This window comes from Cinclus cinclus, chromosome 31 (assembly GCF_963662255.1).
Source record: "Cinclus cinclus chromosome 31, bCinCin1.1, whole genome shotgun sequence".
Lineage (NCBI taxonomy): Eukaryota > Metazoa > Chordata > Aves > Passeriformes > Cinclidae > Cinclus > Cinclus cinclus.
In genome coordinates this window covers 2,556,986-2,583,100 of record NC_085076.1, presented here as the reverse complement: position 1 = coordinate 2,583,100, position 26,115 = coordinate 2,556,986, and the positions used below count along the sequence as shown (strand labels likewise).

The 26,115-nt window shown below is 54.8% G+C and overlaps 7 protein-coding genes across 9 annotated transcripts; 3 read left to right on the top strand and 4 right to left on the bottom strand.

The window, feature by feature from the left end:
* Window positions 1-8,039: 8,039 nt before the first annotated feature.
* LOC134055257 (claw keratin-like) lies at window positions 8,040-8,396 on the bottom strand. The gene has a single exon (XM_062511454.1). The coding sequence runs from the start codon at window positions 8,394-8,396 to the stop codon at window positions 8,040-8,042; it is 357 nt and encodes a 118-aa protein (XP_062367438.1).
* A 1,854-nt stretch (window positions 8,397-10,250) lies between these two features.
* Window positions 10,251-10,595, top strand: LOC134055308 (claw keratin-like). The gene has a single exon (XM_062511573.1). It carries the CDS (start codon window positions 10,251-10,253, stop codon window positions 10,593-10,595), a length of 345 nt encoding a protein of 114 aa, XP_062367557.1.
* Window positions 10,596-12,715: 2,120 nt separating this feature from the next.
* On the bottom strand, window positions 12,716-13,141 carry LOC134055227 (claw keratin-like). Its single transcript, XM_062511402.1, has one exon. The coding sequence runs from the start codon at window positions 13,139-13,141 to the stop codon at window positions 12,716-12,718; it is 426 nt and encodes a 141-aa protein (XP_062367386.1).
* A 1,879-nt stretch (window positions 13,142-15,020) lies between these two features.
* On the top strand, window positions 15,021-15,470 carry LOC134055229 (claw keratin-like). Of its 3 annotated transcripts, none has more exons than XM_062511407.1 (2): window positions 15,021-15,327; window positions 15,370-15,470. In XM_062511407.1, the coding sequence occupies exons 1-2, from the start codon at window positions 15,021-15,023 to the stop codon at window positions 15,468-15,470; spliced, it is 408 nt and encodes a 135-aa protein (XP_062367391.1). The 3 variants fall into 3 exon arrangements, with proteins under 3 accessions (XP_062367391.1, XP_062367390.1, XP_062367389.1); XM_062511406.1 differs by having other exon boundaries at window positions 15,021-15,354; window positions 15,388-15,470; XM_062511405.1 differs by having other exon boundaries at window positions 15,021-15,470.
* A 2,091-nt stretch (window positions 15,471-17,561) lies between these two features.
* LOC134055307 (claw keratin-like) lies at window positions 17,562-17,906 on the bottom strand. Its single transcript, XM_062511572.1, has one exon. The coding sequence runs from the start codon at window positions 17,904-17,906 to the stop codon at window positions 17,562-17,564; it is 345 nt and encodes a 114-aa protein (XP_062367556.1).
* Window positions 17,907-19,994: 2,088 nt separating this feature from the next.
* Window positions 19,995-20,351, top strand: LOC134055252 (claw keratin-like). The gene has a single exon (XM_062511448.1). It carries the CDS (start codon window positions 19,995-19,997, stop codon window positions 20,349-20,351), a length of 357 nt encoding a protein of 118 aa, XP_062367432.1.
* Window positions 20,352-22,676: 2,325 nt separating this feature from the next.
* Window positions 22,677-23,075, bottom strand: LOC134055327 (beta-keratin-related protein-like). Its single transcript, XM_062511598.1, has one exon. It carries the CDS (start codon window positions 23,073-23,075, stop codon window positions 22,677-22,679), a length of 399 nt encoding a protein of 132 aa, XP_062367582.1.
* Window positions 23,076-26,115: the final 3,040 nt, after the last annotated feature.

Sequence of the window (26,115 nt, the reverse complement as noted above, 5' to 3'; positions counted from 1 at the left end):
GTAGGAATATCTCTGGAAGTAGCGGGACGAGCAGGGGGAGCAGTAGCGGGAGCTGAAGGATGGGCAGTAGTCGCGGTAGCCACTGAGCCTCCCGTAGTAGCCCTGGTAGCCGCAGGGGCTGCCGCAGTCGTAGCTGCGGGAGCTGAACACGGTCCCGTAGGTGCAGGGGGAGTAGCAGGAATCCTCACACTGCCGCTGGTAGCAGAAAGTCATCTTGGGGCTGGAGAGACACGGGGCTGGAAAAGAGGGAGAGGGGAATGGGGGGGATGCTGGGATTTGGGATGGCAGGGGATGAAATTAAAGCTCATCTCTAATTAAGTTAGAGCTCATCTCGTTCCAGCCCTGCCATGGGCAGAGACTCCTTCCCCTGGGCCAGGCTGCTCCGAGCTGGCCTCGGACACTCTCAGGGATGTGGAATCCATGGAATATCCTGGGAATATCCACTGAATATCCTGGGAATATCCATGGAGTATCCTGTGATTATCCTATGAGTATCCCGTGAATATCCATGGAATATTCCTGGAATATCCCGGGAATTTCTATGGAGTATCTTGTGAACGCCCATGGAATAGCCCGGGAATATCCCATGAGTGTCCCATGGATATCCATGGAATATCATGTGAATATCCCGTGAGTATCCACGGAGTATCCCATGAGTAGCCCGTGAGCATCCATAGAGTATCCCATGAATATTCATGGAGTACCCCATGAATATCCCGTGAGTATCCTGTGAATATCCTGTGAGTATCCATGGAGTATCCCGTGAACATCCATGGAATATCCTGTGAATATCCCATGAGTAACCCATGAATATCCCGTGAGTACCCCGTGAATACCCACGGAATATCCTGTGAGTATCCATGGAATATCCTGTGAGTATCCACGGAATATCGCGTGAGTATCCATGGAATATCCCGTGCCAGGACTCGCCACCCTCCCGGGGCTCTGATCTGGAGCTGCTCTCTGAAAGGTCAGATCAGCTCTGGGCCAGGGACCGAGCAGGAATTCGCTGGTTTTGGGAAATTCTGAGTGAGGATGGAGAAACGGAGAGGACAGAGGGATGAGCCCAGCTGAACCTCTCTGTTCAAGGCCACCCTCTGCAGGAATGTCCCACCTAAACCTCCCTGACACAGCTGATTAATAACAAACCCTGAAACAACCCATAATACCCTCAAATAACGCATTTATCGCATGTCCAGACAGGCCACATTTCCACATTTCCATATTTATTTATTTTATATTTCTTTTCATATCTTACCCCATTTTTTTAACAACAACAACAACAAAAAAAAAAAACAACCCCTGAACTGCATGGCCATGCACAAAACACGACTCAAATTTAAATTTAAACCCCAATTTTAAAGTTTACCTGTCACCCCTACCCCGCTAGGGCAAAACCCAGCAGCAAAGCCCCTTAAGCCTGACTTACCTGAGCTGGAGCTGAGGCTGAAGGTGCGAGTGCCGAGGCTCGGGTTTCTCTCCCTTTTTATACATTTATCTGCCCCAGCCCCTGCTTTAAAATAATTTTCAGCGCATCCCGAGCACGTCAGCAGCTGATGGGGTTGTTTTCCTCGTTTTGGGATCGTTACTCAGCTCTTGGCTGCCACAGGGATGACTTCGCTCTGCTCTTTCCTTTCATGTCCAGACTTCCCGGGACAATTAAATCTGGGGAATTAGGGTGGCGAAATCTGAGTTATAGCAGGAAAAAAGGAAGGAAGGATTTTGAGAGCAGAATTAATGGATGCTCGCAATCCCCAATTTGGGATGAATGGGCAAATGGAAATATGTGAAACCTGCAATGAGTCTGGGTTCATCTAGGGAGGGAAGAATTCCAATTGTTTTTCAAAATGAAAATACCTGGAAATAATTTATTGTTTGGGTCTATTTCAAAATTACATTTTTAGGCCAGAATATTTATATTATTTTTATTTATATATTTTTTAAATTTATCATTATTAAGTAATTCGACCAAACATTGACAAACTCCTAAATTATAGAAAAACTGGGAATCCTTTTCCATGTTAGGCTGGAAATAGATCTGAATAAAACCAGACACCAACGACTTAAACGAACCTTAAAGCAGGTAAAAATCCCCAACAAATCTAAATTATTTCAAGCAGAAAATAACGATATTTGAAATCTCCAGGTTTATTTTACCATATTGGAAATCCCCGGGCGTGTTTTATGAAACCCACACATGAATTCAGGTTTGTTTTGTTTTTTGCTTTTTTTTTTTTTTTTTTTTTTTGCAGAGCCAGCCCGAGCGAGGCAAATTTCGCTGGCTCCGAAAAGATCTGCTCGGTGTTTGCTCTCACTTAGACCAGAAAACGATTCGCTGGGGGGTTCTTGACCAGGAGAATTATAAAAAAATCCGAGAAACGTCCCAGAATTCTGAACACGGTTTAATGAAAATTCTCCTTCGTATTGTTGAGGTGTTTAATTCGCCCTAATGAAGGTGAATAATGCCGAGCCCCAGCCTGGGCTTCCCTGGTGACCTTCACCTCCAAACGCTGTTTTGCTGTTTACTCCCATCCCAGGGGTGGATAATGACAGGCAGCACCTCAGGAGTTCTGGGCCTTTCTCTACATTTGGAATATCCAAGCCTTCATTAAGACTTATTAAATATTTTCGGGCACAGAGAGATTTATTATTTCAGCACGAACACCACGTTGCTACGCCCGGCTGTTATGTAACACCAGTTCCAAAAATCTCCCCCCCCCCAAAAAAAAAAATTGGGGTGTCCTGTTTCCTGCCTTTTTTGAAGTTTATAATTTATAGGTTTGCAATTGCGTCTCCGGGAGGTTTTTATTTTTTTTTTTGTTTCCCCCCCCACACACACACACCTCTAAAAATACGCCCTGGACATTCCATTTCAATGCTTACAGGCCAATTTTCTGGCTGAATCAATAATATCCCAAATCAAAGAGCCGCTCTTTCCCCTTTGGAAGTGACGGGAGATGTCGGGAGCGTTCCCCGGCGTTATTCAGAGTTAGAAAATTCATAAAATGCAGAGGTTGTGCGTCTCTTCCGCGCCTCTTCCAGGGGGAAAAAAAAAAAAAAAATCAAAATAATCAAAATCAAAACACAACAAAGCACATTCACAGCCAGGCCGCTCGCCCAAAGCTGCCGCGTTGGGAATTCCGCAGGACTTTGCTGATCCCGAGGAGTCGCCGCTGTCCCAAAGCGCAAATTCAGCGCGATGATAGCGAGGCTTAATTGGCCTGAGTGGTTTTGGGATGAAAGGGACGTGTCGGGTGGAGCCTCCCCTGTCACGGATATGGATGAGGGGAGGGGGGGAAAGGGGCTGGGAATTGGGGCTGAGCCGGACTCGAGTCCCGTGTGCGGGGCGGGACCTGGAGCTCCATAAAAACCGCGCATCCCTGCGGATGAACCATCCCCTTCTCCTGCCTTCTCCTCCTCGCAGACGAGGGTAAGTGGGAGCAGATTTGGGAAATCTCAATGAATGACCAAGGGGTGGATTCGAGGCTGTTCCCTCCCCCTTTTCTTTTTCTTTTTTCTTTTTTTTTCCCCTGCTAATCTACAAATGCTGCAGCCAAAAGTGAATTGAGGTTGTGGTTCAGGAGTTATCCCTGCGCAAAACAATCCTTCCTCCCTGGATTTTTAATATCGGAGTGTTTGAAACACCCTCAGTCCTGCACGGGTCCCATTTTTCCCTTGGAGTCTTTGTCTCAGCGCAGCTCTGAGGATTTCCCAGCCCTGCTTTGGCTCAGTGTCACGGGGCTCTTTTTTAAAATCATTTCTCAGTGGGGCTCAGTGGGGAAGCGCAGGATGGAGGATTAAGGGGAAGAACTGGCCCTAAAATCAGCGTGGTGGATTAAGGGGAAGAACTGGCCCTAAAATCAGCGTGGTGGATTAAGGGGAAGAACTGGCCCTGAACTCAGGGTGGGGGATTAAGGGGAAGAACTGGCCCTAAAATCAGGGTGGGGGATTAGGAGAACGAACTGTCTGTAAACTCGGGATGGAGGATTAGGAGGAAGGACTGGCCCTAAACTCGGGATGGAGGATTAGGAGAAAGGACTGGCCCTAAACTCGAGGTGGAGCTATGGATGAGAGCACTGAGCAATGTTTGCTCTCTCTCCCTTCCCCGCCGCATTTCCTCGGGGTTTCCTCGGGGTTTCCTCGGGGTTTCCTTGGGGTTTCCTCGGGGTTTCCTCGGGGTTTCCTTGGGGTTTCCTTGGGGTTTCCTCGGGGTTTCCTCGGGGTTTCCTTGGGGTTTCCTCGGGGTTTCCTCGGGGTTTTCTTGGGGTTTCCTCGGGGTTTCCTCGGGGTTTCCTCGGGGTTTCCTCACTGTCGGGACGCACCTCACCGGTTTTTTCCCTCTCCCTCTTTTCCAGCCCCGTGTCTCTCCAGCCCCAAGATGACTTTCTGCTACCAGCGGCAGTGTGAGGATTCCTGCTACTCCCCCTGCACCTACGGGACCGTGTTCAGCTCCCGCAGCTACGACTGCGGCAGCCCCTGCGGCTACCAGGGCTACTACGGGAGGCTCAGTGGCTACCGCGACTACTGCCCATCCTTCAGCTCCCGCTACTGCTCCCCCTGCTCGTCCCGCTACTTCCAGAGATATTCCTACGGCAGCTGCTACCCCTGCTAAATCCGCGGGGAATTAACGGGAATTAATTAATTAATGACGGAATTCCCGGCGGTGGTTTTGCCGCAGCTCTGTGATTTTAGGGAGAGCTCCGAGCTTCTGTAAAAATGCTTTATTTTAATTTTTTTTTTTTTTTCCTTCTCTGCTCTATCTCTCAGCCCTCCACGGGTTTGGCGGTGTAAAAAAAACCCCAAAAACACAGGGTTTAATGTTTATTAACAAATCCATCATTTTTTAGCTCTTTCTCATCTCCGTTTAGTAAAACCTGGAGCGTTCCTGTCCTAGGGGTGAATTTCTGACTTAACTGCCTTTGAAACTGTCTCGGAAAAAAACCAAGAACAACAACAAAAAGAAAAACAACAACAACAACAACAAAAAACCCCAAACAATCAGAATCTTCCAACCACCTTCGGTTTTTTGTTTTTTTTTTTTTTTTTTTTTTTGGACTGGAAACAAGTGGAAAAGTCTGAAAACGGAAGATCCGCAGCCCGAGTTGTACCAATGGACCCGGGAGATTTTCCGCACATATAAATTCACCTAAATTCACATATAAATTCGTGTCGGGCCCGTTCTTTCTCCTCTCTGTGCTGGTTTAGATTGTGATTGCGAGCTTTACTCTCATTAAAAACCTTGAAGCATAATGAAATTACCCTGGTTTGCTTTTTTTCCCCCTCTATTTCTGCTTTTTCTGGACAGATTTTTGTCCCCAGCTCGATGTTCGATGGGGTCACAGCACACCCTGTGGCTTTTCTGAAACTCCTCCTAAGCTCATTTTAAGACATTTGTACACCAATAGCGATGCAGTAAAACCTCAGAAAAAAATAATTCAAGTTCCAGAATTCCCTAGGAAAAAAAATGGAAATATTACTTTGAATTTGCTTTCACATCCCAGCGGGTGCGCAGCCATTGGATCTGTAAATCACCAAGGCACTAATTAATTCAATTTTGGGGTACAGCACCAGAAGTTGCGAGAAAAATCCCTTTTTCTCCCGTGCTTTTTTGTCTGCAAAAATCCCATTTTTCCAGATGGCGAGACCCGATCTGTTACACAGCAGAAAATTTCACTTTCCAGAGCAGAAAACGTCGTTTTTCCGAGCAGAAAATTTCACTTTCCCTTCACTCCAGGCTCCATTGGAATGACCATGGGAGCGTGAATTTCCCAGGCTGTTCCACCCAGTCCTTGGGATGAGGAGTGACTCAAATTTTTCACGGCCGAGGTGTCTCAGAGTCTGGGCATAAAAGAGCTTTGAAATCTCAATTAAACTCCCTCATTGGGAGTGTAATTGCCGCCCTTTGAACGCGCAGGGGCAATCCCGGAATCCCAGAATCCCAGAATTTTGGGCGGGAAGGGACCTCTGGAGACTCCCAGGTCAGAATCCGGCCAAGGGAACAGAGCAAAATTCACGGAAAAATTCAGTACAACGGGGGGTTGTATTTCCAGCAAATTCCAGGCTGGAGCTTTCCCAAGGCTTTTGATGAATTTTGATGAATTTATCCGAATTTTGATTAATTTATCCGTTCAGAAGCTCAGCTCAAGCTGCATCCTGGTCTTTAATTTAGCTGCAAGTGGTCACAATTTCAACCTTTTCTCTACCCCACTCTGATCAATAAAATCCAGGGAGTTACAGACAAATTCCCAAATAAAAACTGGAAAGCTTTGTGCGTCTCAGGATGCACAAGCAAGACCACGTGAGCATAAATTAAATTTTGCTGTCGCAGCCCCACAGACTGATTTAGCGACTTTAACAGGAGTCCACATGAAGAAAGAGTTAAAATTAATGGGATTTTAACATATATTTCGTCCACCCCAGGAAGTTTAAAGATAAAACTAGAGATAAATCCAGATTTGAAGGATGAGGAGGTGAAGGAATTCATTGTTGCGCCTCTCGTGGCTGTTCGTGCAGAGCCGCATTTGAATGAAAAGTTTGAAAGGCTTGAAATAAATTCTGACTAAAGCAAACATCGAACTGCTTCGACTCGCACCTTTGAAGTGACTCTTTTCCAATAATGAAGCAGCAGAGAAGATAATTAAGCTTTAAATAGACTAATAACAGCTTATAAATAAATAAAATAGTTACGGGCGTCTGCGAGGCGCTTTGAACTGCTAAAATTATCTACTGTGGAAAAAAAAAAAAAGTGGAGACATTGTAACTTTTTGTTGAAGGACCAGAAAGGAATAAATAAATTAATTGATATTTTTCCCTCCAAGCCCGTCCCTTGGAATAGGGATAATGACTCATTTCCATCCTTTGTGTGCTCAGCAGCCCCATTCATTCATTCATGACAAATGCCAAGCCTTGAACTTCATCTGGGGAAGAATTTCTTCCTCGTTAGGGTGGACAGGACTGGAAGGGGCTGCCCAGGAATATTTGGAGTGGCCAGCCCTGGAATTGTCCAAGGAACAACAAGACACAGCACTCAGAGCCCTGGATAGGGCAAAAAATTGGATGATGAACTTGGGGCTGCTCCCGTACTGGGTAATTCTGGGATCCTGAGAACAAATCCCAGTCCAGCTGGGAAAATCAGGGGAGCAAAGCCATAAAAATCAACCAAAAATCTAAAGGACTGCAGCAAGGCGGATTCTTTATCGTGGGTGAAAAAGGCCACAAGCAGTCTGAGAGAAAAAGCAGCGCAGCAACAACGCGCTGGAAACACTAAAATCCTGAGAGGGGTTTAGATGGGATTTTGGGGGATAAATCCCTCCCTGGGAGTGTATGGAGGCCCTGGGATGGATTTCCCAGAGAAGCTGGGGCTGCCCCATCCCTGGCAGTGTCCAAGGCCAGGCCGGACAGGGATGGAGAGTGGAAGGTGGCCCTGCCCACGGCAGGGGGTGGAACGGGATGAGTTTTAAGGTCCCTTCCCACCCGAAGCATCCTGTGATCCCGTGATGGGACATTTCACAGCGCTGCTCACTCAGACACTCATTTACGGCCAGGATGAAGAGATCCATACCACAAGAAATCGTTCATGCAATGCAGATTCTTTATTGCGGCTGCAAAAGGCCGCGGGCAGCGGCAGCGAGAGACGAAGCAGCGCAGCAACAAGGCGCTGGAAACACAAAAATCCGGAGGCAGCAGCAAGGCCCGGGCCAGGGCGGCACCGCAGAGATTCCCCCGTGCCAGGGCGAGCTGCGGGCTCGGAGCCGGGCAGAGCGGGGCAGAGGCTCAGCCCAGGGCCAGCACGGCTGGCCGGGCTCGCAGAGAGGGAGCAGCTTTTGGAGGCAGCGCTGGGGAGCACAAAGGCAGCGGGCGAGGCTCTGCAGGGTGACCCTGGCAGGTGCCAGCGAGCCCGCAGCTCCTGGGGCTGCGGGGCCAGCGCCGAGCAGGGGCTGCAGCTTCATCCTGCCCCGGGCTGCAGAGCACGGCAGGGGCTGGGGCTGGGGCTGGAGCCGCGGGCAGAGGCAGCGCTGAGCTCCAGCGGGATTTGGGGTTTAGCAGGGCCCGCAGGAGCCCCCGAGGGACCTGGAACCGCGGCCGCAGCCCCCAAAGCCCCCGTAGCCGCCGGAGCCACCGTAGCCCCCAAAGCCACCGAAGCCCCCAGCGCCCCCGGAGCCACCACGGCCTCCAAAGGAGCCGCCGGAGCCGCCTCCGACGTAGGGAGCTCCAGCCGAGCCCACGGCGCTCTGCTGCGGGAAGGAGCTGAGGATGGGCCCGGGGAAGGTGACCACCGAGGCCGGGGGCTGGATCACCACCGTGGAGTCGGGGCACTGCCGGACACAGGGCTCGTTGGAGGTGTCAGCCAGAGGGGCCGTGGGGGCCACTCCGCAGCTGGGGACACAGCAGGACATCCTTGGGATCGGCAGGGGAAGCTGCAAGACAAGGCAGAGCCCTGGGCTCATCCCAAATCCCTGCTCCTCTCTCCCACCTGGAGCCCGTGGCCCAGGGCACGCTCTGGATCATCTCAGGCGTTCCCAGCAAAACCCCTGGCGCGGCTGGAATGGCTCCTGGAATCCCTCGCTGCCCTCGCCATCCCCGGCTCCTGCCTGTCCATGGCATTGAAGAAAATCTCCCACATCCCCATCAGCAGGCTCGCAGAGGACTGGAGCCCATGGGGATGACCCCAACCATCCTCACTGTGCCCTGGGAGAGCCGCTGGAGCAAAGATTCCTCGGGAAATGCAGAGATCCCCTGGGAAAGGCGCGGGAGAGGAAGGGAGGATGGAGGGAAGGCTCGGACTCACCACAACGATCAAGGAGCAGATTCAAGTGGAGAGAGCTGGATGGAGCCCTGTGGAGCGCTCGGCCCTTTTATACATCCCAGAGTGCCTGGGGCATGGGCCAGGGGTGGGGGCAAACGCCCCCGCAATTCTTAATTCATGCTGACAAGTTAAATGACACAGGTAATGATGGAGGACTGTTCTTTGTCATTCCATTATTGGAGATATTGGTATGGAAACGTGTCATGGACCCTGGCAGGTGTGGGAGGGACCCATCATTAATGACATGACAGACACGGCTCTGCTGGAGCTGAGCTCGCAGCCCCAATAAACCCCGCTCTGGCCCTAATCCCTCACTTTGCTTACAAAGAATCACGAGCATCCTTTGGGATGCGGCTGCGCCCAGCCCCGCCACCCTGAGCCCGGCCTGGCCGTGCCCGTGAGCAGCAGAGCCCAGCAGAGCCGGGCCTGGGGTCACGGCCAGGGCCAGCCTGGCTCTGGGGGCTCGGTCAACACCCCCTGGGCCAGCGCTCGGGGCCAGCTGGGCATTGCAGGAGGGCTCGCCCGGGGCCCAGCTCACACCCCCGGGGCTGGAGGAGCCGCAGGGACCCGGCCCCGCTGCTGCCCTGCTGCTCCTCCCGTGCTGTCCCCTCTGGCCCTGCTGGCCCGGCCTCTGTCCCCCTGCTCTCCCCCTTCCCTGGGCTCCGGGGCTTGCTTGGCCACCACTGGGATCTGCCCCCTCTGCTCTTTGTGCAGGGAAACTGGGACATGCAAACCCCAAAGTCCCCCAGCACCTTCGAGGGCGGCAATTCACAGGCGTGTCAGGGCACCCCAAAACCTGGGGCTGAGCATCTTCTGCTGGCCCTGGCAGTTGGTGGGATTTGGGAGACACCCCGAGAGCGGCTCCGGCTCCTGCCCAAGCTGCCGCTGCCTCTGTTTACCAGCCCGTAAAAGAGAAGCTAATGACAGGGGGATGGCTGGGGCAGCACTTCAAAGAGCTGCTGCAAGATGCCTGGAATTGTTCTCTGTAAGCAAAGTGAGGGATTAGGGCCAGAGCGGGGTTTATTGGGGCTGCGAGCTCAGCTCCAGCAGTGCCGTGTCTGTCATGTCAATAATGATGGGCCAAGGATGGCCCTGCAAGCGCCTCTCTCGTGTCCATGCATTTCCACAGTAATGTCCAAAACGGGGGGATGACAGAATTTTCCTGCGTCCCTTCACTTTATGAGGCGTGCATTCCTAATTGCTGAGGGGGTGGGGGGTCTGCCCCCACCCCCTGGACAGTGCCCCAGGCTCTCGGGGCTGTATAAAAGAGCCCAGGTCCTTGCAGAGCTCCATCCACACTTCTCCACTTGACTCCTCTCCTCACCCAGGTGAGTACAGCTCCCCAAAACCTCTTGGGGATCTCTGTCTCTTTTCATGCAATTCCTTTCTCATGCCTTTGCTTCTTCCTGGGCATGTTTTCCAGAAACCTTTACCCATCTGAAAGATGTCCTGCTCCAGCCTGTGCATCCCCGGCGGTGGAGTGGCCCCCACGGCCCCTCTGGCTGACACCTCCAACGAGCCCTGTGTCCGGCAGTGCCCCGACTCCACGGTGGTGATCCAGCCCCCGGCCTCGGTGGTCACCTTCCCCGGGCCCATCCTCAGCTCCTTCCCGCAGCAGAGCTTCGTGGGTTCGGCTGGAGCTCCCTACGTCGGAGGCGGCTTCGGCGGCTCCTCTGGACGCCGCGGTGGCTCCGGGGGCTCCGGGGGCTCTGGGGGCTTTGGAGGTTTTGGGGGTTATGGAGGATTTGGGGGCAGCTGCGGCGGCTCCAGAGGCTGCGGGCCCTGCTAAGCCCCAGCCCAAGTGCGACCCCAGCCCCAGGAGAGCTCCGGCTCTGCCCACGGCCGGGGGATGCGGGGATCCCTGTGCCAGGGCCCCGCTGCTCTGCCGCCCGCCCCCCGACCCCGCACGGCAATAAAAGCTGGCTTGCATTGCAATGTTCACCTGCTCTCGTCTGCTCTGTGCTCCACACCCCGCACCCGAGCCCGCCGGGTTCCGGGATGGTTTTGGGGGGTTCTGGGTGGGTTCCGGGGGGTTTGAGGAGCCCCGCTCACACAGAGTTCAGCAGAAGCCCTGGGAGCTGCCAGGACTCCTCCTGCCCGTCCTTGGCCACCGCAGCCCGTGCAGCAGAGTCCCCCTGGCCGGGCCCTGCCCAGCTCCTGCCTCGGAGCCTCTCCCTCTGTCCCTGGCCGGCTCCTGCCCAGCCTGGGCTCCTGCTCTGCAGCCCCACGAAAGCCCCGGACAGCCCCAGGGCCAGCTCCCTTCCCACTCGGGCCATTGCCCAGGGGCTGCCTGGAGCCGCAGGGCCGTGGCGATTGGGGGGCGAGGGGAGTCCTCCAAAGGGACCTGGCCCAGCTCGGGGGCTCTGGGAAGGCGCTGGCTCGGGAGGACAGAGGGAGAACAGCCCCCAGCACTGCCCCCGCTCCTTGCCCTGAGCCCCTCACTCATTCTGCAGCCTGGCACCTGCTCCTGCCCCCGCTTCTCCTGGGCATTCCGCGGCTCCTCAGAGCGCTGCTGGCTCCGCCTTGTCCCCACTGCGGGTGTCACCTGGGATCCCCGGTGTCACCCAGTCCTTCCTGGGATCCCCGGTGTCACCCAGCCCTTCCTGGGATCCCCGGTGTCACCCAGCCCTTCCTGGGATCCCCGGTGTCACCCAGCCCTTCCTGGGATCCCTGGTGTCACCCAGCCCTCCCCTGGGACTCGGCTCTGCCCAGCAGTGCCTGCAGAGCTTCCCTCAGCCCTGTGCTCCGGGCCACAGCGTGCTGGCCTTTGGCTGCCCCTGCTGACACTGAATTACACCTCCAAGAATAAAATATTATTTCATATATTCCGAACATTGGATACATCGGAACTATCGCCATGATTTGAATAGAGTATGAAATAATAGTGTCTAAAGCTGATCTATAGGAACTTAGGAGCAAACACGAAATCCCAAACTCAGGGATTATTTGGAGTTCATTTGATATTCGGGAGGAATTTTCAGACAAATCAATAGACAAAGGAAGGGACCGCAGGGGGGTGGGAACTCCAGGCTCCTGCTCCAAGAGCTTTGTGCTCCATGGGACGGAACCCTGCGGTCATTCCATGGCGTGGACAGGACACTGGGCAGTGCCTGCTTGGGGCCGTGTCCTCCCCGGCCTGCAGCCACCACCTGCAGCTGGCCAGGCCGGAGGAGCTGGGCCGTGCAGCGCTGGTCTCTGCCATTCCCCGCAGCCTGCGATGGCACCGAGCAGTGCCAGCCCATCCCGAGAGGTGATGTCGGGTTTGCTGCTGGGGCTGAGGATTGGGAAGAGTTTCTGCAGCAGCCTCGTGGCCCTTTCCCATCCCAGCGAGGCCTCTGGGGATGTCCCACGGTCCCTGCTGGGGGCACAACACGGGCAGCCGGGCGGGATGTGCCGCCCAGAGCCAGCGGGCTCTGAAAATCCTCCGCTGGAACACACGGAGCCAACTGTGCCCCGGCTCCAGGGACACTGCCCAGGGCATTCCGAGAGCCCAACAGGCACCCAGGAGATGGGGGCAGCGGGGAAAAAGGGAGGGCGAAGGAAAACCAGGAGTCAACATTGCAATGCAAGACAGCTTTTATTGCAGGGGGAGGGCAGGAGGGGCTTGGCACAAGAGCAGGGCCATGGCCAAGGGGCTTCCCCTGGCTGTGCTGGCCCCGGGTGGGCAGAGCTGGAGGAGCAGGAGCAGCAGCCCCGGGCCAATCTCTGGCCCTGGGGCACCAGCAGCCCCGTGGGGAGGCTCAGGCAGGGCAGGGATGAGGCAGAGGTGGTTCCCGAGCTGGCACGAGGCTCCCAAGCAGCAGAGCCCAGCGATTCCCGAGGGTTTTTCTTGCACAGAGCGTCGGGTCGGGATGTGCCGGGCTTTCTCCTGGAGCTCTCTTTGCTCGGAGGCCGCGCTCTCGCTGGGGCTTAGCAGGGCCCACAGTTGCCATTCAGGTACCGGTGGCCACTGCTCCAGCCCCCGTAGCCACAGCCCCCAAGACCCCCAAAACCTCCATAACCCCCATAACCCCCACGGCCTCCAAAACCTCCATAACCTCCAAAACCTCCAAATCCTCCATAGCCACCAAATCCTCCATATCCCCCAGAGGCACCACGGCTTCCAAAGGAGCCGCCGGAGCCGACTCCGACGTAGGGAGCTCCAGCCGAGCCCACGGCGCTCTGCTGCGGGAAGGAGCTGAGGATGGGCCCGGGGAAGGTGACCACCGAGGCCGGGGGCTGGATCACCACCGTGGAGTCGGGGCACTGCCGGACACAGGGCTCATTGCAGGTGTCAGCCAGAGGGGCCGGGGTGGCCACTCCGCAGCTGGGGATGCACAGGCTGGAGCAGGACATCTTTCAGATGGGTAAAGGTTTCTGGAAAACATGCCCAGGAAGAAGCAAAGGCATGAGAAAGGAAATGCATGGAAAGAGACAGAGATCCCCAAAGGCTTTTGGGGAGCTGTACTCACCTGGGTGAGGAGAGGAGTCAAGTGGAGAAGTGTGGATGGAGCTCTGCAAGGAGCTGGGCTCTTTTATACAGCCCCGAGAGCCTGGGGCTTCAGGAAATGAGGTGTTGCCGAAAAAACCCGAAGTAATTAGGAATTTACGCTGACAAGATTCATCACAGAGATAATGTCGCAAGATAATTCCATGGCATCCCCTCAATGGGGACACAGGTGTGAAAACGTGCCCTGGACCAGGAGGAGGCGCTTGCAGGGCCAGCCTTGGCCCATCATTATTGACATGACAGACACGGCACTGCTGGAGCTGAGCTCGCAGCCCCAATAAACCCCGCTCTGGCCCTAATCCCTCACTTTGCTTACAGAGAACAATTCCAGGCATCTTGCAGCAGCTCTTTGAAGTGCTGCCCCAGCCATCCCCCTGTCATTAGCTCCCTTTTACGGGCTGGTAAACAGAGGCAGCGGCAGCTGGGGCAGGAGCCGGAGCCGCTCTCGGGGTGTCTCCCAAATCCCACCAACTGCCAGGGCCAGCAGAAGATGCTCAGCCCCAGGTTTTGGGGTGCCCTGACACGCCTGTGAATTGCCGCCCTCGAAGGTGCTGGGGGACTTTGGGGTTTGCATGTCCCAGTTTCCCTGCACAAAGAGCAGAGGGGGCAGATCCCAGTGGTGGCCAAGCAAGCCCCGGAGCCCAGGGAAGGGGGAGAGCAGCGGGACAGAGGCCGGGCCAGCAGGGCCAGAGGGGACAGCACGGGAGGAGCAGCAGGGCAGCAGCGGGGCCGGGTCCCTGCGGCTCCTCCAGCCCCGGGGGTGTGAGCTGGGCCCCGGGCGAGCCCTCCTGCAATGCCCAGCTGGCCCCGAGCGCTGGCCCAGGGGGTGTTGACCGAGCCCCCAGAGCCAGGCTGGCCCTGGCCGTGACCCCAGGCCCGGCTCTGCTGGGCTCTGCTGCTCACGGGCACGGCCAGGCCGGGCTCAGGGTGGCGGGGCTGGGCGCAGCCGCATCCCAAAGGATGCTCGTGATTCTTTGTAAGCAAAGTGAGGGATTAGGGCCAGAGCGGGGTTTATTGGGGCTGCGAGCTCAGCTCCAGCAGAGCCGTGTCTGTCATGTCGTTAATGATGGGTCCCTCCCACACCTGCCAGGGTCCATGACACGTTTCCACACCAACCTCCCTGATGTACAGGTGTATAATTGTATTGCGACATTATCTTTTTGATGAGGCTTGTCAGCTGAAATTCCTAAATAGGTGTTTTTTTTTTTTTTTTGCCACCGCTCCCTTTTCTGATGGCCCCAGGCCCTTTGGGAGATGTATAAAAGGCCCAGAGGTTTCACAGAGCTCTATCCATCTTCCACCACTTGACTCGCCTTATCACCTTGGTAAGTCCAAGTCTTCCTTAATCTTTCCTTCATTCGTGTCTTTCTTCAGGTATCTTTGCCTTTCTCAATGAACCTTTGGCTGTGTGCACCTCTTGCTGTCCTGGTGCAGAGTTAGGAGGGGTTTTGTTTCAATGATAGACTAAGGGCTTTTGGAAGTTTGGGGTTTTTCCATACTTGGGATGCCAAACTTTCATTCATTCCCATGGGCAAGAAAGAGCCAGAGATGGTGAGAGGAGAGAGGGATCTGAGCAGGAAATTCCATGGGATGGGGCTGTGTTCAGAACTCCTGAGATGATCCAGATGGGACATGGGGTCCAGGTGGGAGAGAGGATTTGGGATGAGTCCTTGGTGTAAGCCGTGGCTCTGCTTTGCCTTGCAGCTTTCCCTACCGATCCCAAGGATGTCCTGCTCCAGCCTGTGCATCCCCAGCTGCGGAGTGGCCACCCCGGCCCCTCTGGCTGACACCTGCAATGAGCCCTGTGTCCGGCAGTGCCCCGACTCCACGGTGGTGATCCAGCCCCCGGCCTCGGTGGTCACCTTCCCCGGGCCCATCCTCAGCTCCTTCCCGCAGCAGAGCGCCGTGGGCTCGGCTGGAGCTCCCTACGTCGGAGTCGGCTCCGGCGGCTCCTTTGGAAGCCGTGGTGCCTCTGGGGGATATGGAGGATTTGGTGGCTATGGAGGATTTGGAGGTTTTGGAGGTTATGGAGGTTTTGGAGGCCGTGGTGGCTACGGGGGTTGGGGCTTTGGAGGCCGTGGGGGTTATGGAGGTTTTGGGGGTCTTGGGGGCTGTGGCTACGGGGGCTGGAGCAGTGGCCACCGGTACCTGAATGGCAACTGTGGGCCCTGCTAAGCCCCAGCGAGAGCGCGGCCTCCGAGCAAAGAGAGCTCCAGGAGAAAGCCCGGCACATCCCGACCCGACGCTCTGTGCAAGAAAAACCCTCGGGAATCGCTGGGCTCTGCTGCTTGGGAGCCTCGTGCCAGCTCGGGAACCACCTCTGCCTCATCCCTGCCCTGCCTGAGCCTCCCCACGGGGCTGCTGGTGCCCCAGGGCCAGAGATTGGCCCGGGGCTGCTGCTCCTGCTCCTCCAGCTCTGCCCACCCGGGGCCAGGACAGCCAGGGGAAGCCCCTTGGCCATGGCCCTGCTCTTGTGCCAAGCCCCTCCTGCCCTCCCCCTGCAATAAAAGCTGTCTTGCATTGCAATGTTGACTCCTGGTTTTCCTTCGCCCTCCCTTTTTCCCCGCTGCCCCCATCTCCTGGGTGCCTGTTGGGCTCTCGGAATGCCCTGGGCAGTGTCCCTGGAGCCGGGGCACAGTTGGCTCCGTGTGTTCCAGCGGAGGATTTTCAGAGCCCGCTGGCTCTGGGCGGCACATCCCGCCCGGCTGCCCGTGTTGTGCCCCCAGCAGGGACCGTGGGACATCCCCAGAGGCCTCGCTGGGATGGGAAAGGGCCACGAGGCTGCTGCAGAAACTCTTCCCAATCCTCAGCCCCAGCAGCAAACCCGACATCACCTCTCGGGATGGGCTGGCACTGCTCGGTGCCATCGCAGGCTGCGGGGAATGGCAGAGACCAGCGCTGCACGGCCCAGCTCCTCCGGCCTGGCCAGCTGCAGGTGGTGGCTGCAGGCCGGGGAGGACACGGCCCCAAGCAGGCACTGCCCAGTGTCCTGTCCACGCCATGGAATGACCGCAGGGTTCCGTCCCATGGAGCACAAAGCTCTTGGAGCAGGAGCCTGGAGTTCCCACCCCCCTGCGGTCCCTTCCTTTGTCTATTGATTTGTCTGAAAATTCCTCCCGAATATCAAATGAACTCCAAATAATCCCTGAGTTTGGGATTTCGTATTTGTTCCTAAGTTCCTATAGATCAGCTTTAGACACTATTATTTCATACTCTATTCAAATCATGGCGATAGTTCCGATGTATCCAATGTTCGGAATATATGAAATAATATTTTATTCTTGGAGGTGTAATTCAGTGTCAGCAGGGGCAGCCAAAGGCCAGCACGCTGTGGCCCGGAGCACAGGGCTGAGGGAAGCTCTGCAGGCACTGCTGGGCAGAGCCGAGTCCCAGGGGAGGGCTGGGTGACACCAGGGATCCCAGGAAGGGCTGGGTGACACCGGGGATCCCAGGAAGGGCTGGGTGACACCGGGGATCCCAGGAAGGACTGGGTGACACCGGGGATCCCAGGTGACACCCGCAGTGGGGACAAGGCGGGGCCAGCAGCGCTCTGAGGAGCCGCGGAATGCCCAGGAGAAGCGGGGGCAGGAGCAGGTGCCAGGCTGCAGAATGAGTGAGGGGCTCAGGGCAAGGAGCGGGGGCAGTGCTGGGGGCTGTTCTCCCTCTGTCCTCCCGAGCCAGCGCCTTCCCAGAGCCCCCGAGCTGGGCCAGGTCCCTTTGGGGGACTCCCCTCGCCCCCCAATCGCCACGGCCCTGCGGCTCCAGGCAGCCCCTGGGCAATGGCCCGAGTGGGAAGGGAGCTGGCCCTGGGGCTGTCCGGGGCTTTCGTGGGGCTGCAGAGCAGGAGCCCAGGCTGGGCAGGAGCCGGCCAGGGACAGAGGGAGAGGCTCCGAGGCAGGAGCTGGGCAGGGCCCGGCCAGGGGGACTCTGCTGCACGGGCTGCGGTGGCCAAGGATGGGCAGGAGGAGTCCTGGCAGCTCCCAGGGCTTCTGCTGAACTCTGTGTGAGCGGGGCTCCCCAAACCCCCCGGAACCCACCCAGAAACCCCCAAAACCATCCCGGAACCCGGCGGGCTCGGGTGCGGGGTGTGGAGCACAGAGCAGACGAGAGCAGGTGAACATTGCAATGCAAGCCAGCTTTTATTGCCGTGCGGGGTCGAGGGGCGGGCGGCAGAGCAGCGGGGCCCTGGCACAGGGATCCCCGCATCCCCCGGCCGTGGGCAGAGCCGGAGCTCTCCTGGGGCTGGGGTCGCACTTGGGCTGGGGCTTAGCAGGGCCCGCAGCCTCTGGAGCCGCCGCAGCTGCCCCCAAATCCTCCATAACCCCCAAAACCTCCAAAGCCCCCAGAGCCCCCGGAGCCCCCGGAGCCACCGCGGCGTCCAGAGGAGCCGCCGAAGCCGCCTCCGACGTAGGGAGCTCCAGCCGAACCCACGAAGCTCTGCTGCGGGAAGGAGCTGAGGATGGGCCCGGGGAAGGTGACCACCGAGGCCGGGGGCTGGATCACCACCGTGGAGTCGGGGCACTGCCGGACACAGGGCTCGTTGGAGGTGTCAGCCAGAGGGGCCGTGGGGGCCACTCCACCGCCGGGGATGCACAGGCTGGAGCAGGACATCTTTCAGATGGGTAAAGGTTTCTGGAAAACATGCCCAGGAAGAAGCAAAGGCATGAGAAAGGAATTGCATGGAAAGAGACAGAGATCCCCAAGAGGTTTTGGGGAGCTGTACTCACCTGGGTGAGGAGAGGAGTCAAGTGGAGAAGTGTGGATGGAGCTCTGCAAGGAGCTGGGCTCTTTTATACAGCCCCGAGAGCCTGGGGCACTGTCCAGGGGGTGGGGGCAGACCCCCCACCCCCTCAGCAATTAGGAATGCACGCCTCATAAAGTGAAGGGACGCAGGAAAATTCTGTCATCCCCCCGTTTTGGACATTACTGTGGAAATGCATGGACACGAGAGAGGCGCTTGCAGGGCCAGCCTTGGCCCATCATTAATGACATGACAGACACGGCACTGCTGGAGCTGAGCTTGCAGCCCCAATAAACCCCGCTCTGGCCCTAATCCCTCACTTTGCTTACAAAGAATTTCAAGAAACATTTCTGGCATGGCTGTGCCAAACCCCGCCACCCTGAGCCCAGCCTGGCAGTGCCTATGAGCAGCAAAGCCCAGCAGGGCCTGGCCTGGGGTCACAGCCAGGGCCAGCCTGGCTCTGGGTGGCTCGGTCAACCCTAACCCTAACCCTGTTCCTAACCCCTATATTTGCCCTTACCCTAAACCTAAACCTTACCCTTACATTTGCCATAACCATAACCCTAACCCTAAACCTATACATAAACCTAAACCTAAACCTATCCCGACACCTAACCCTAAGCCTAACCCTAAACCCAGCAGGTCTTGTCCTAAGCCTGCGCAGGATATTAGGGATGATGTCCTTGGGCTGATGTCCCTGTCCCCGTACTGATGTCCCTGACCCTGTGCTGATGTCCCTGTCCCTCTGATGATGTCCCTCTCTTGATGACCCAGGGCTGATGTCCCTGACCTTGTGTTGATGTCTCTGACCCTCCCCCGATGACCAGGTTCTGATGTCCCTGTCCCTCTGATGATGTCCCTCTCCCGATGTCCCTGTACTGATGTCCCTGACCTTGTGCTCATGTCCCTGACCCTCTCCCAATGACCCAGGGCTGATATCCCTGTCCCTCTGAGGATGATGTCCCTCTGTCCTGGTGATGTCCCATCTCCAGGGCTGATGTCCCTCTGTGGTCCCCTCCAGCCTGACCCTCTCTGTGACTCGGCACTCCCGTGACCTCCCCTGACACATTTGGCTTTTGGGATGTGCCCGGAGTGGGTGGGATGGCTTCTTCCTCCCGGCGTCCCTATTTAGTAGCCCGTAAAAGGGATTAATGACAGATGTGCTGGCTGTGCCCAGCATTTCAAAGCGCTCCTGAGTGATGCCCAAAACTCTCGTGCATAAGCAAAGCAGGGGATTAGGGACACGTTGGGGTTTATTGGGGCTCTGAGTTCAGCTGCAGCAACAAATCATATTTCACGCATCGATGGGTCACGGGCTGTCCCTCCCAGGTCCTGGTGGCTCTCCAAGGCATCTTTACTCGCCCCTAGCCCCAATTAGGATGGATGTAATTAGCCCACGTTCCTGTTTTTGTCATGAGGTTTGTCTGTGTGATTCCATGGTTAGCTGGGGCGTTTGCCCCCACCCCTGGCCCATGCCCCAGGCACTCTGGGATGTATAAAAGGGCCGAGCGCTCCACAGGGCTCCATCCAGTTCTCTCCACTTGAATCTGCTCCTTGATCGTTGTGGTGAGTCCGAGCCTTCCCTCCATCCTCCCTTCCTCTCCCGCGCCTTTCCCAGGGGATCTCTGCATTTCCCGAGGAATCTTTGCTCCAGCGGCTCTCCCAGGGCACAGTGAGGATGGTTGGGGTCATCCCCATGGGCTCCAGTCCTCTGCGAGCCTGCTGATGGGGATGTGGGAGATTTTCTTCAATGCCATGGACAGGCAGGAGCCGGGGATGGCGAGGGCAGCGAGGGATTCCAGGAGCCATTCCAGCCGCGCCAGGGGTTTTGCTGGGAACGCCTGAGATGATCCAGAGCGTGCCCTGGGCCACGGGCTCCAGGTGGGAGAGAGGAGCAGGGATTTGGGATGAGCCCAGGGCTCTGCCTTGTCTTGCAGCTTCCCCTGCCGATCCCAAGGATGTCCTGCTGTGTCCCCAGCTGCGGAGTGGCCCCCACGGCCCCTCTGGCTGACACCTCCAACGAGCCCTGTGTCCGGCAGTGCCCCGACTCCACGGTGGTGATCCAGCCCCCGGCCTCGGTGGTCACCTTCCCCGGGCCCATCCTCAGCTCCTTCCCGCAGCAGAGCGCCGTGGGCTCGGCTGGAGCTCCCTACGTCGGAGGCGGCTCCGGCGGCTCCTTTGGAGGCCGTGGTGGCTCCGGGGGCGCTGGGGGCTTCGGTGGCTTTGGGGGCTACGGTGGCTCCGGCGGCTACGGGGGCTTTGGGGGCTGCGGCCGCGGTTCCAGGTCCCTCGGGGGCTCCTGCGGGCCCTGCTAAACCCCAAATCCCGCTGGAGCTCAGCGCTGCCTCTGCCCGCGGCTCCAGCCCCAGCCCCAGCCCCTGCCGTGCTCTGCAGCCCGGGGCAGGATGAAGCTGCAGCCCCTGCTCGGCGCTGGCCCCGCAGCCCCAGGAGCTGCGGGCTCGCTGGCACCTGCCAGGGTCACCCTGCAGAGCCTCGCCCGCTGCCTTTGTGCTCCCCAGCGCTGCCTCCAAAAGCTGCTCCCTCTCTGCGAGCCCGGCCAGCCGTGCTGGCCCTGGGCTGAGCCTCTGCCCCGCTCTGCCCGGCTCCGAGCCCGCAGCTCGCCCTGGCACGGGGGAATCTCTGCGGTGCCGCCCTGGCCCGGGCCTTGCTGCTGCCTCCGGATTTTTGTGTTTCCAGCGCCTTGTTGCTGCGCTGCTTCGTCTCTCGCTGCCGCTGCCCGCGGCCTTTTGCAGCCGCAATAAAGAATCTGCATTGCATGAACGATTTCTTGTGGTATGGATCTCTTCATCCTGGCCGTAAATGAGTGTCTGAGTGAGCAGCGCTGTGAAATGTCCCATCACGGGATCACAGGATGCTTCGGGTGGGAAGGGACCTTAAAACTCATCCCGTTCCACCCCCTGCCGTGGGCAGGGCCACCTTCCACTCTCCATCCCTGTCCGGCCTGGCCTTGGACACTGCCAGGGATGGGGCAGCCCCAGCTTCTCTGGGAAATCCATCCCAGGGCCTCCATACACTCCCAGGGAGGGATTTATCCCCCAAATCCCATCCAAACCCCCTCCCTGTCAGTCTGAACCCACTCCCCCTTGTCCTGGCCCTCCATCCCTTGGGAATTGTCTCTCCCCGTGTTCCTCAGAGCCCCTTCAGGTCCTGCGAGGCCACAGTGAGGTCACCCCAAAGCTTCTGGAGGCTGAACAATCCCAGCCTTTCCTCCCAGCCTTTCCTCCAGCCCTCGGATCCCATCCTGGAGCCTCCTCTGGGCTCTCTCCAGCAGCTCCAATTCCTCCCTGGGCTGGGGCAGCTCTACAGGTGGAGTCTCACCTGAGCTGGGCAGAATCCCCCCCTCTCCTGCTGCCCACTCTGGGGGCTTTGCCCAGGACACCCCAAATCCTTCTCCCAGAGCTGCTCATGCCCAGCCTGGATCCATACTGGGGGTCTCCCCCATCCCGGTGCCGGCCTTTGGCCACGTTCACCCTCCTGGGATGGGAATTTTTGTCTTTCCAGCCTTTCATAGCAGCTCTGAATTTCTGCCAGAAAAGGTTTTTGAGCTGCCAGTCCAGAGCACCTCGGACAGGAGCGATCCACGTGTGGATTCCTCCACCCACAGATCCACGTCTGGTTTTGGGCTCGGGAAAAAGGGATGGAAATTCACTCTGCCCTGAGCTAGATTTGGGAAACCAAGGGCTGAGCTTCACCTGAGCCCTCACAGGACCGCCCGGGGCTGGGGTTCAGTTCAGCACATGTTCAATAATAAAAAAATATTCCTGGGGTTTTGCGGCATTCGAACTCCAAGAAGAAACACGGAATATCTATAAATGGGGATAAACAATGGTGTAGGTTCCAGTAAAAAATAGGATAACGGGGAAGTTATTATCATAGAACGAGGGAATTTATTATCATGGAATTATAAAATATCCTGAGCTGGAAGGGACCCACAAGAATCATCTAAGTCCAATCCCTCACCCTGCAAAGACATCCCAGAATCCCAAAATGTCCCTGAGGGAGCTCTGGCAGCTTTGGGGCTGTGCCCATTCCCTGAGGAGCCTGGGCGGTGCCCAGCACCCTCTGGGGACAAGAATTTCCCTCATATCCCACCCAAACCTTCTTTTTATTTATTTATTTTTTTTTTTTTTGGTGATGAAGTAAATAGAAAACGCGTTTTGGAACAGAAAATTTATTTGGAAAGAGAAGCTTTCCTACAATTGTGGAACAAAACTGTACAGGGTACAAAAAGCATCGTTCCAGGGGTTCAGCGAGGCTCTGGCAAATCACCAGCACCCGAGTGATGCCGCCGGTAAAAACCAGGAATTTCCGGTGCGATTCCGAACATTTCAAGTCACCTCTCTAAGCTCAGTGCCAGTAAAAAAAAAAAAAAATCCAGGAAAAGCCAAAGCACGGCGGGGAGCCATGACTGCGCTGGAAAGCTGCGGGAAAAGCGCTCTAAATTAAGGGGGAAAAAAAAAAAAAAAAGAACAAACAAAACCAAAAACGAGGAATTGCAAGACGAGCCTGGCTCTGGCTGGGCTGAATTCCCGCAGCTCCCGGAGCATCCCGGGGGCGGCTGCAGCAGCCGCATCCCGAATTTCCAGCAGCTGGAATTTCATCTGGAATTCCCTTCGGGCTCAGTAGTTCCAGCGCTTCCCGGAGCGGTAGGAATTGCAGGGATGAGTCCATTGCGAGGAGTAGGTGTAGGAATATTTTGGGGCGCAGCGAGGCTCGGCTCGGGCCAGCACCGGCGCTGCCACTTTGTCCTCCGGTCTGGCCGTGAGCTCTGCGGGCAGCGGGGCGGTGGCCGGGGGCTCTGCCAGGGCCACCTCCGAGGGCTCCGAGGCTCCCACCACGGTTTGCTGCGGGTACGTGGTGAGGATGGGCCCCGGGAAGGTGACGACCACGGGAGGGGGGTAGATGATGACCCGCGAGTCGGGACAGGCGACCACGCAGGGCTCGTTGGTGCTGCTGGCCAGCGGCTGGGGACACTTGGGCTCGCAGGGGGTGGCACAGGCCAGCTGGGTGGAAGCCATCCCTCGGGGAGAGCCTGCGATGAATCGGCGGAGTTAAAAAAAAAAAAAAAAAAAACAAAAAAAAAATCAAAATAAAGGTCCAAATCCGGATCCAACAACTCCTCCCAGCTCTTGGTTATTGATATTTGGTTTTACGTAATCATTAGATTTAATCGGGAGAAAGACAGAAATCGAGCTCTTGGTTATTGATATTTGGATTTCAGTAATCATTAGATATAATCGGGATAGAGGCAGAAATCGAGCTCTTGGTTATTGATATTTGGATTTCAGTAATCATTAGATATAATCGGGAGAGAGGCAGAAATCGAGCTCTTGGTTATTGATATTTGGTTTTAAGTAATCATTAGATATAATCGGGATAGAGGCAGAAATCGAGCTCTTGGTTATTGATATTTGGATTTCAGTAATCATTAGATATAATCGGGATAGAGGCAGAAATCGAGCTCTTGGTTATTGATATTTGGATTTCAGTAATCATTAGATATAATCGGGATAGAGGCAGAAATTGAGCTCTTGGTTATTGATATTTGGATTTCAGTAATCATTAGATATAATCGGGATAGAGGCAGAAATTGAGCTCTTGGTTATTGATATTTGGTTCTAAGAGATCTGCAGAGGGAATTGGGATGCAGACAAAAATTGAAATCCTGGTTGTTGATATTTGGCTCTAAATGATCGGCAGAGTTAATTGGGATAGAAACAGAAATTAAAATCCTAATTGCTGATATTTGGCTCTAAATGATCATTAGAGGTAATTGGGATAGAGACAAAAATTGAACTCCTGGTTATTGGTATTTGGCTCTAAATGATCGGCAGAGTTAATTAGGGTAGAGGCAGAACTTAAACTCTTAATTATTGATATTTGATCCGAGAGATCTTTGGGGATAATTGATATAAAGACAAGAGTCGAACGCTTGTTTATTGACGTTCCAAGAGAGAATTCGGGTAGGGTCAAGAGTTAATCGCTTGGGTTTTGATATTTGTCTCTAAGACCTCATTAGAGATAATTTTAATAAAGACAAGAATTGATCTCCTGGCTATTGACATTTCCTTTTAGGGTCTTGTCAGGGATAATTTTAATTAAAGACAAGAATTGATCTCTTGATTGCTGACATTTGGTTTTGGGGGATCCTCAGAGACAATTTGGATGTGGTTTTATCTCGCACCTTTTACTTCCTTGCCCCGATTTTTTTCTCAATTCCTGCTGGGAATTAATATTTTCTCCCTTTTCTCCTCCTCTTTCCCGGTCCCAGCCCTGCCCAGAACCCTCCCGGCCCTTTGGGAGAATTCCCGAGGACGCGTTGGAACTCGTTCCCACAGCGCCTGTGTTCCTCCCACACAGGGAAAAACAAAACAAAACAAACAAAAAAATCTGGATTTTCCACCTATTTCACCTCGGAATAATCATCTTAGCGCCCTGCTTAATTTTTGTATTATTTTCCTTGCAGATTCCTGTTGTTTTCAGGCAGGAAAATATTCTGCGAAAACACAGGGGGAAAAAAAAACAACCCAAAAGGTTGAGAATAAACGGGAGTATTAAGTGTTGGTTTAATAAGTGAAACATATAATTAAAATATTTATCTAATATAAATTAAAATATTTCTATGGTGATATAGTCAACCCAAATAAGAAAATTACATTTTCTCCTAGGGGAAATTTATTCAATAATGTTTATTTCTTCAGGTTAAAAACTCACATAAAAGCCTGGTGTAGCATCAGAATGGATTTTTGAGCTTGTAAATCAAATTTATCCTTCTGATAGTTTAAAAAAAAATACAAAAAAAACCCCCCAAAACCCACAAAAGATAAAAAGACAGAACCTTGCAGGGAATTTTTCTCCAAATTCCCTCAGGCTAGAACGCAGCACTGACCTACAGGAATGCTGAATTCAATCTCTGTGAAAGCGCTTTAGAATTTTAGGTCAGTTTTAAGGGCTAGAAACGAAAGTTATTGGCGCAGTTAAGTTAATAGTCCGTAATCATCGCTTGGTTTAGCTCGATGTGGCTCCAATTAAATTAAGGATGGGCTGATGCAAACACGTCTGGAGCTGCACCGAGCTCTCTTCCAAGCAGGAATTTCCAGAGTTTTCCATGAATTCTTCCCCCACCTCCCCTCACCGGACCTTCCACACCAAACCTCTCCCTGTTCAAACGCGAGGTCAAACCCATTCCCTAAATTATTATTATTATTTTTTTTTACAGAATTAAGAGACTGAATCCCTCATTCTCCCATGAATTCAAAACCCCCCGCTTTGATTTTCGCACCCTTTACCCCGCACGGAACCAGCTCCTAAATCCCTCAGAGCCAGAATATTCCGGCAGCCTCGATTTTGAGGAGAAACCCACGGAAAAAAAAAAAAAAAAAAAAAAAAAAAAAAAAAAAAAAAAAAAAAAAAAGACGAAACGAAATTTTTTCCAGCAGAGGGAATCAAAACTTACTTAGAGAGGCGGAGAGAACGAGTCAGGAGAGGCAGAGAGAAAATCCCGGCGAGGACGGGGAGGTTTTTATACCCTGCCCTGGATGCCCGCGGGCGGCTGAGCCGCCCTTTGTGCAAAGATTTTTTAATGACTCGGGAGCAGAGCCCGGTGCAGGGATCGCTCCTGGAGCCGCAGGAATTGTTTTGCTCGCTGTTTATGATTATCCAAAGCCGCGTTGGGCAATAACCTCTCTACCCCCCACCCCCCCCCAAAAAAAAAACGCAGATGGGAACCCGCCAGGTGTTTTTATCGGAATTTCTTGCTTTTCTCCTCCTGGTTTTGTTAAGAGGTGAAAAGGCGGAGCGAATTAATGAGGTTTTTTTTTTTTTTAGCTTATCTTGGCTAAAAGCACGGGGAGTCTTGGAGCGCCAAGATGATTTTCCTTACGGAAGCAAAACCTAGCGTTGGGAATTGTGGCCGTGCCTTATTTAAACGCTGGAAAATCGGCGATTATTTTGCAAAATATCGCTGGGGTTTATAGACGCGCTCCTAAATCAAACCTAAAGAGCAAAGCTCGGGGTTATCTTTGGAAGAAAAACGAAGCCGTTCATGAATTATGCCAA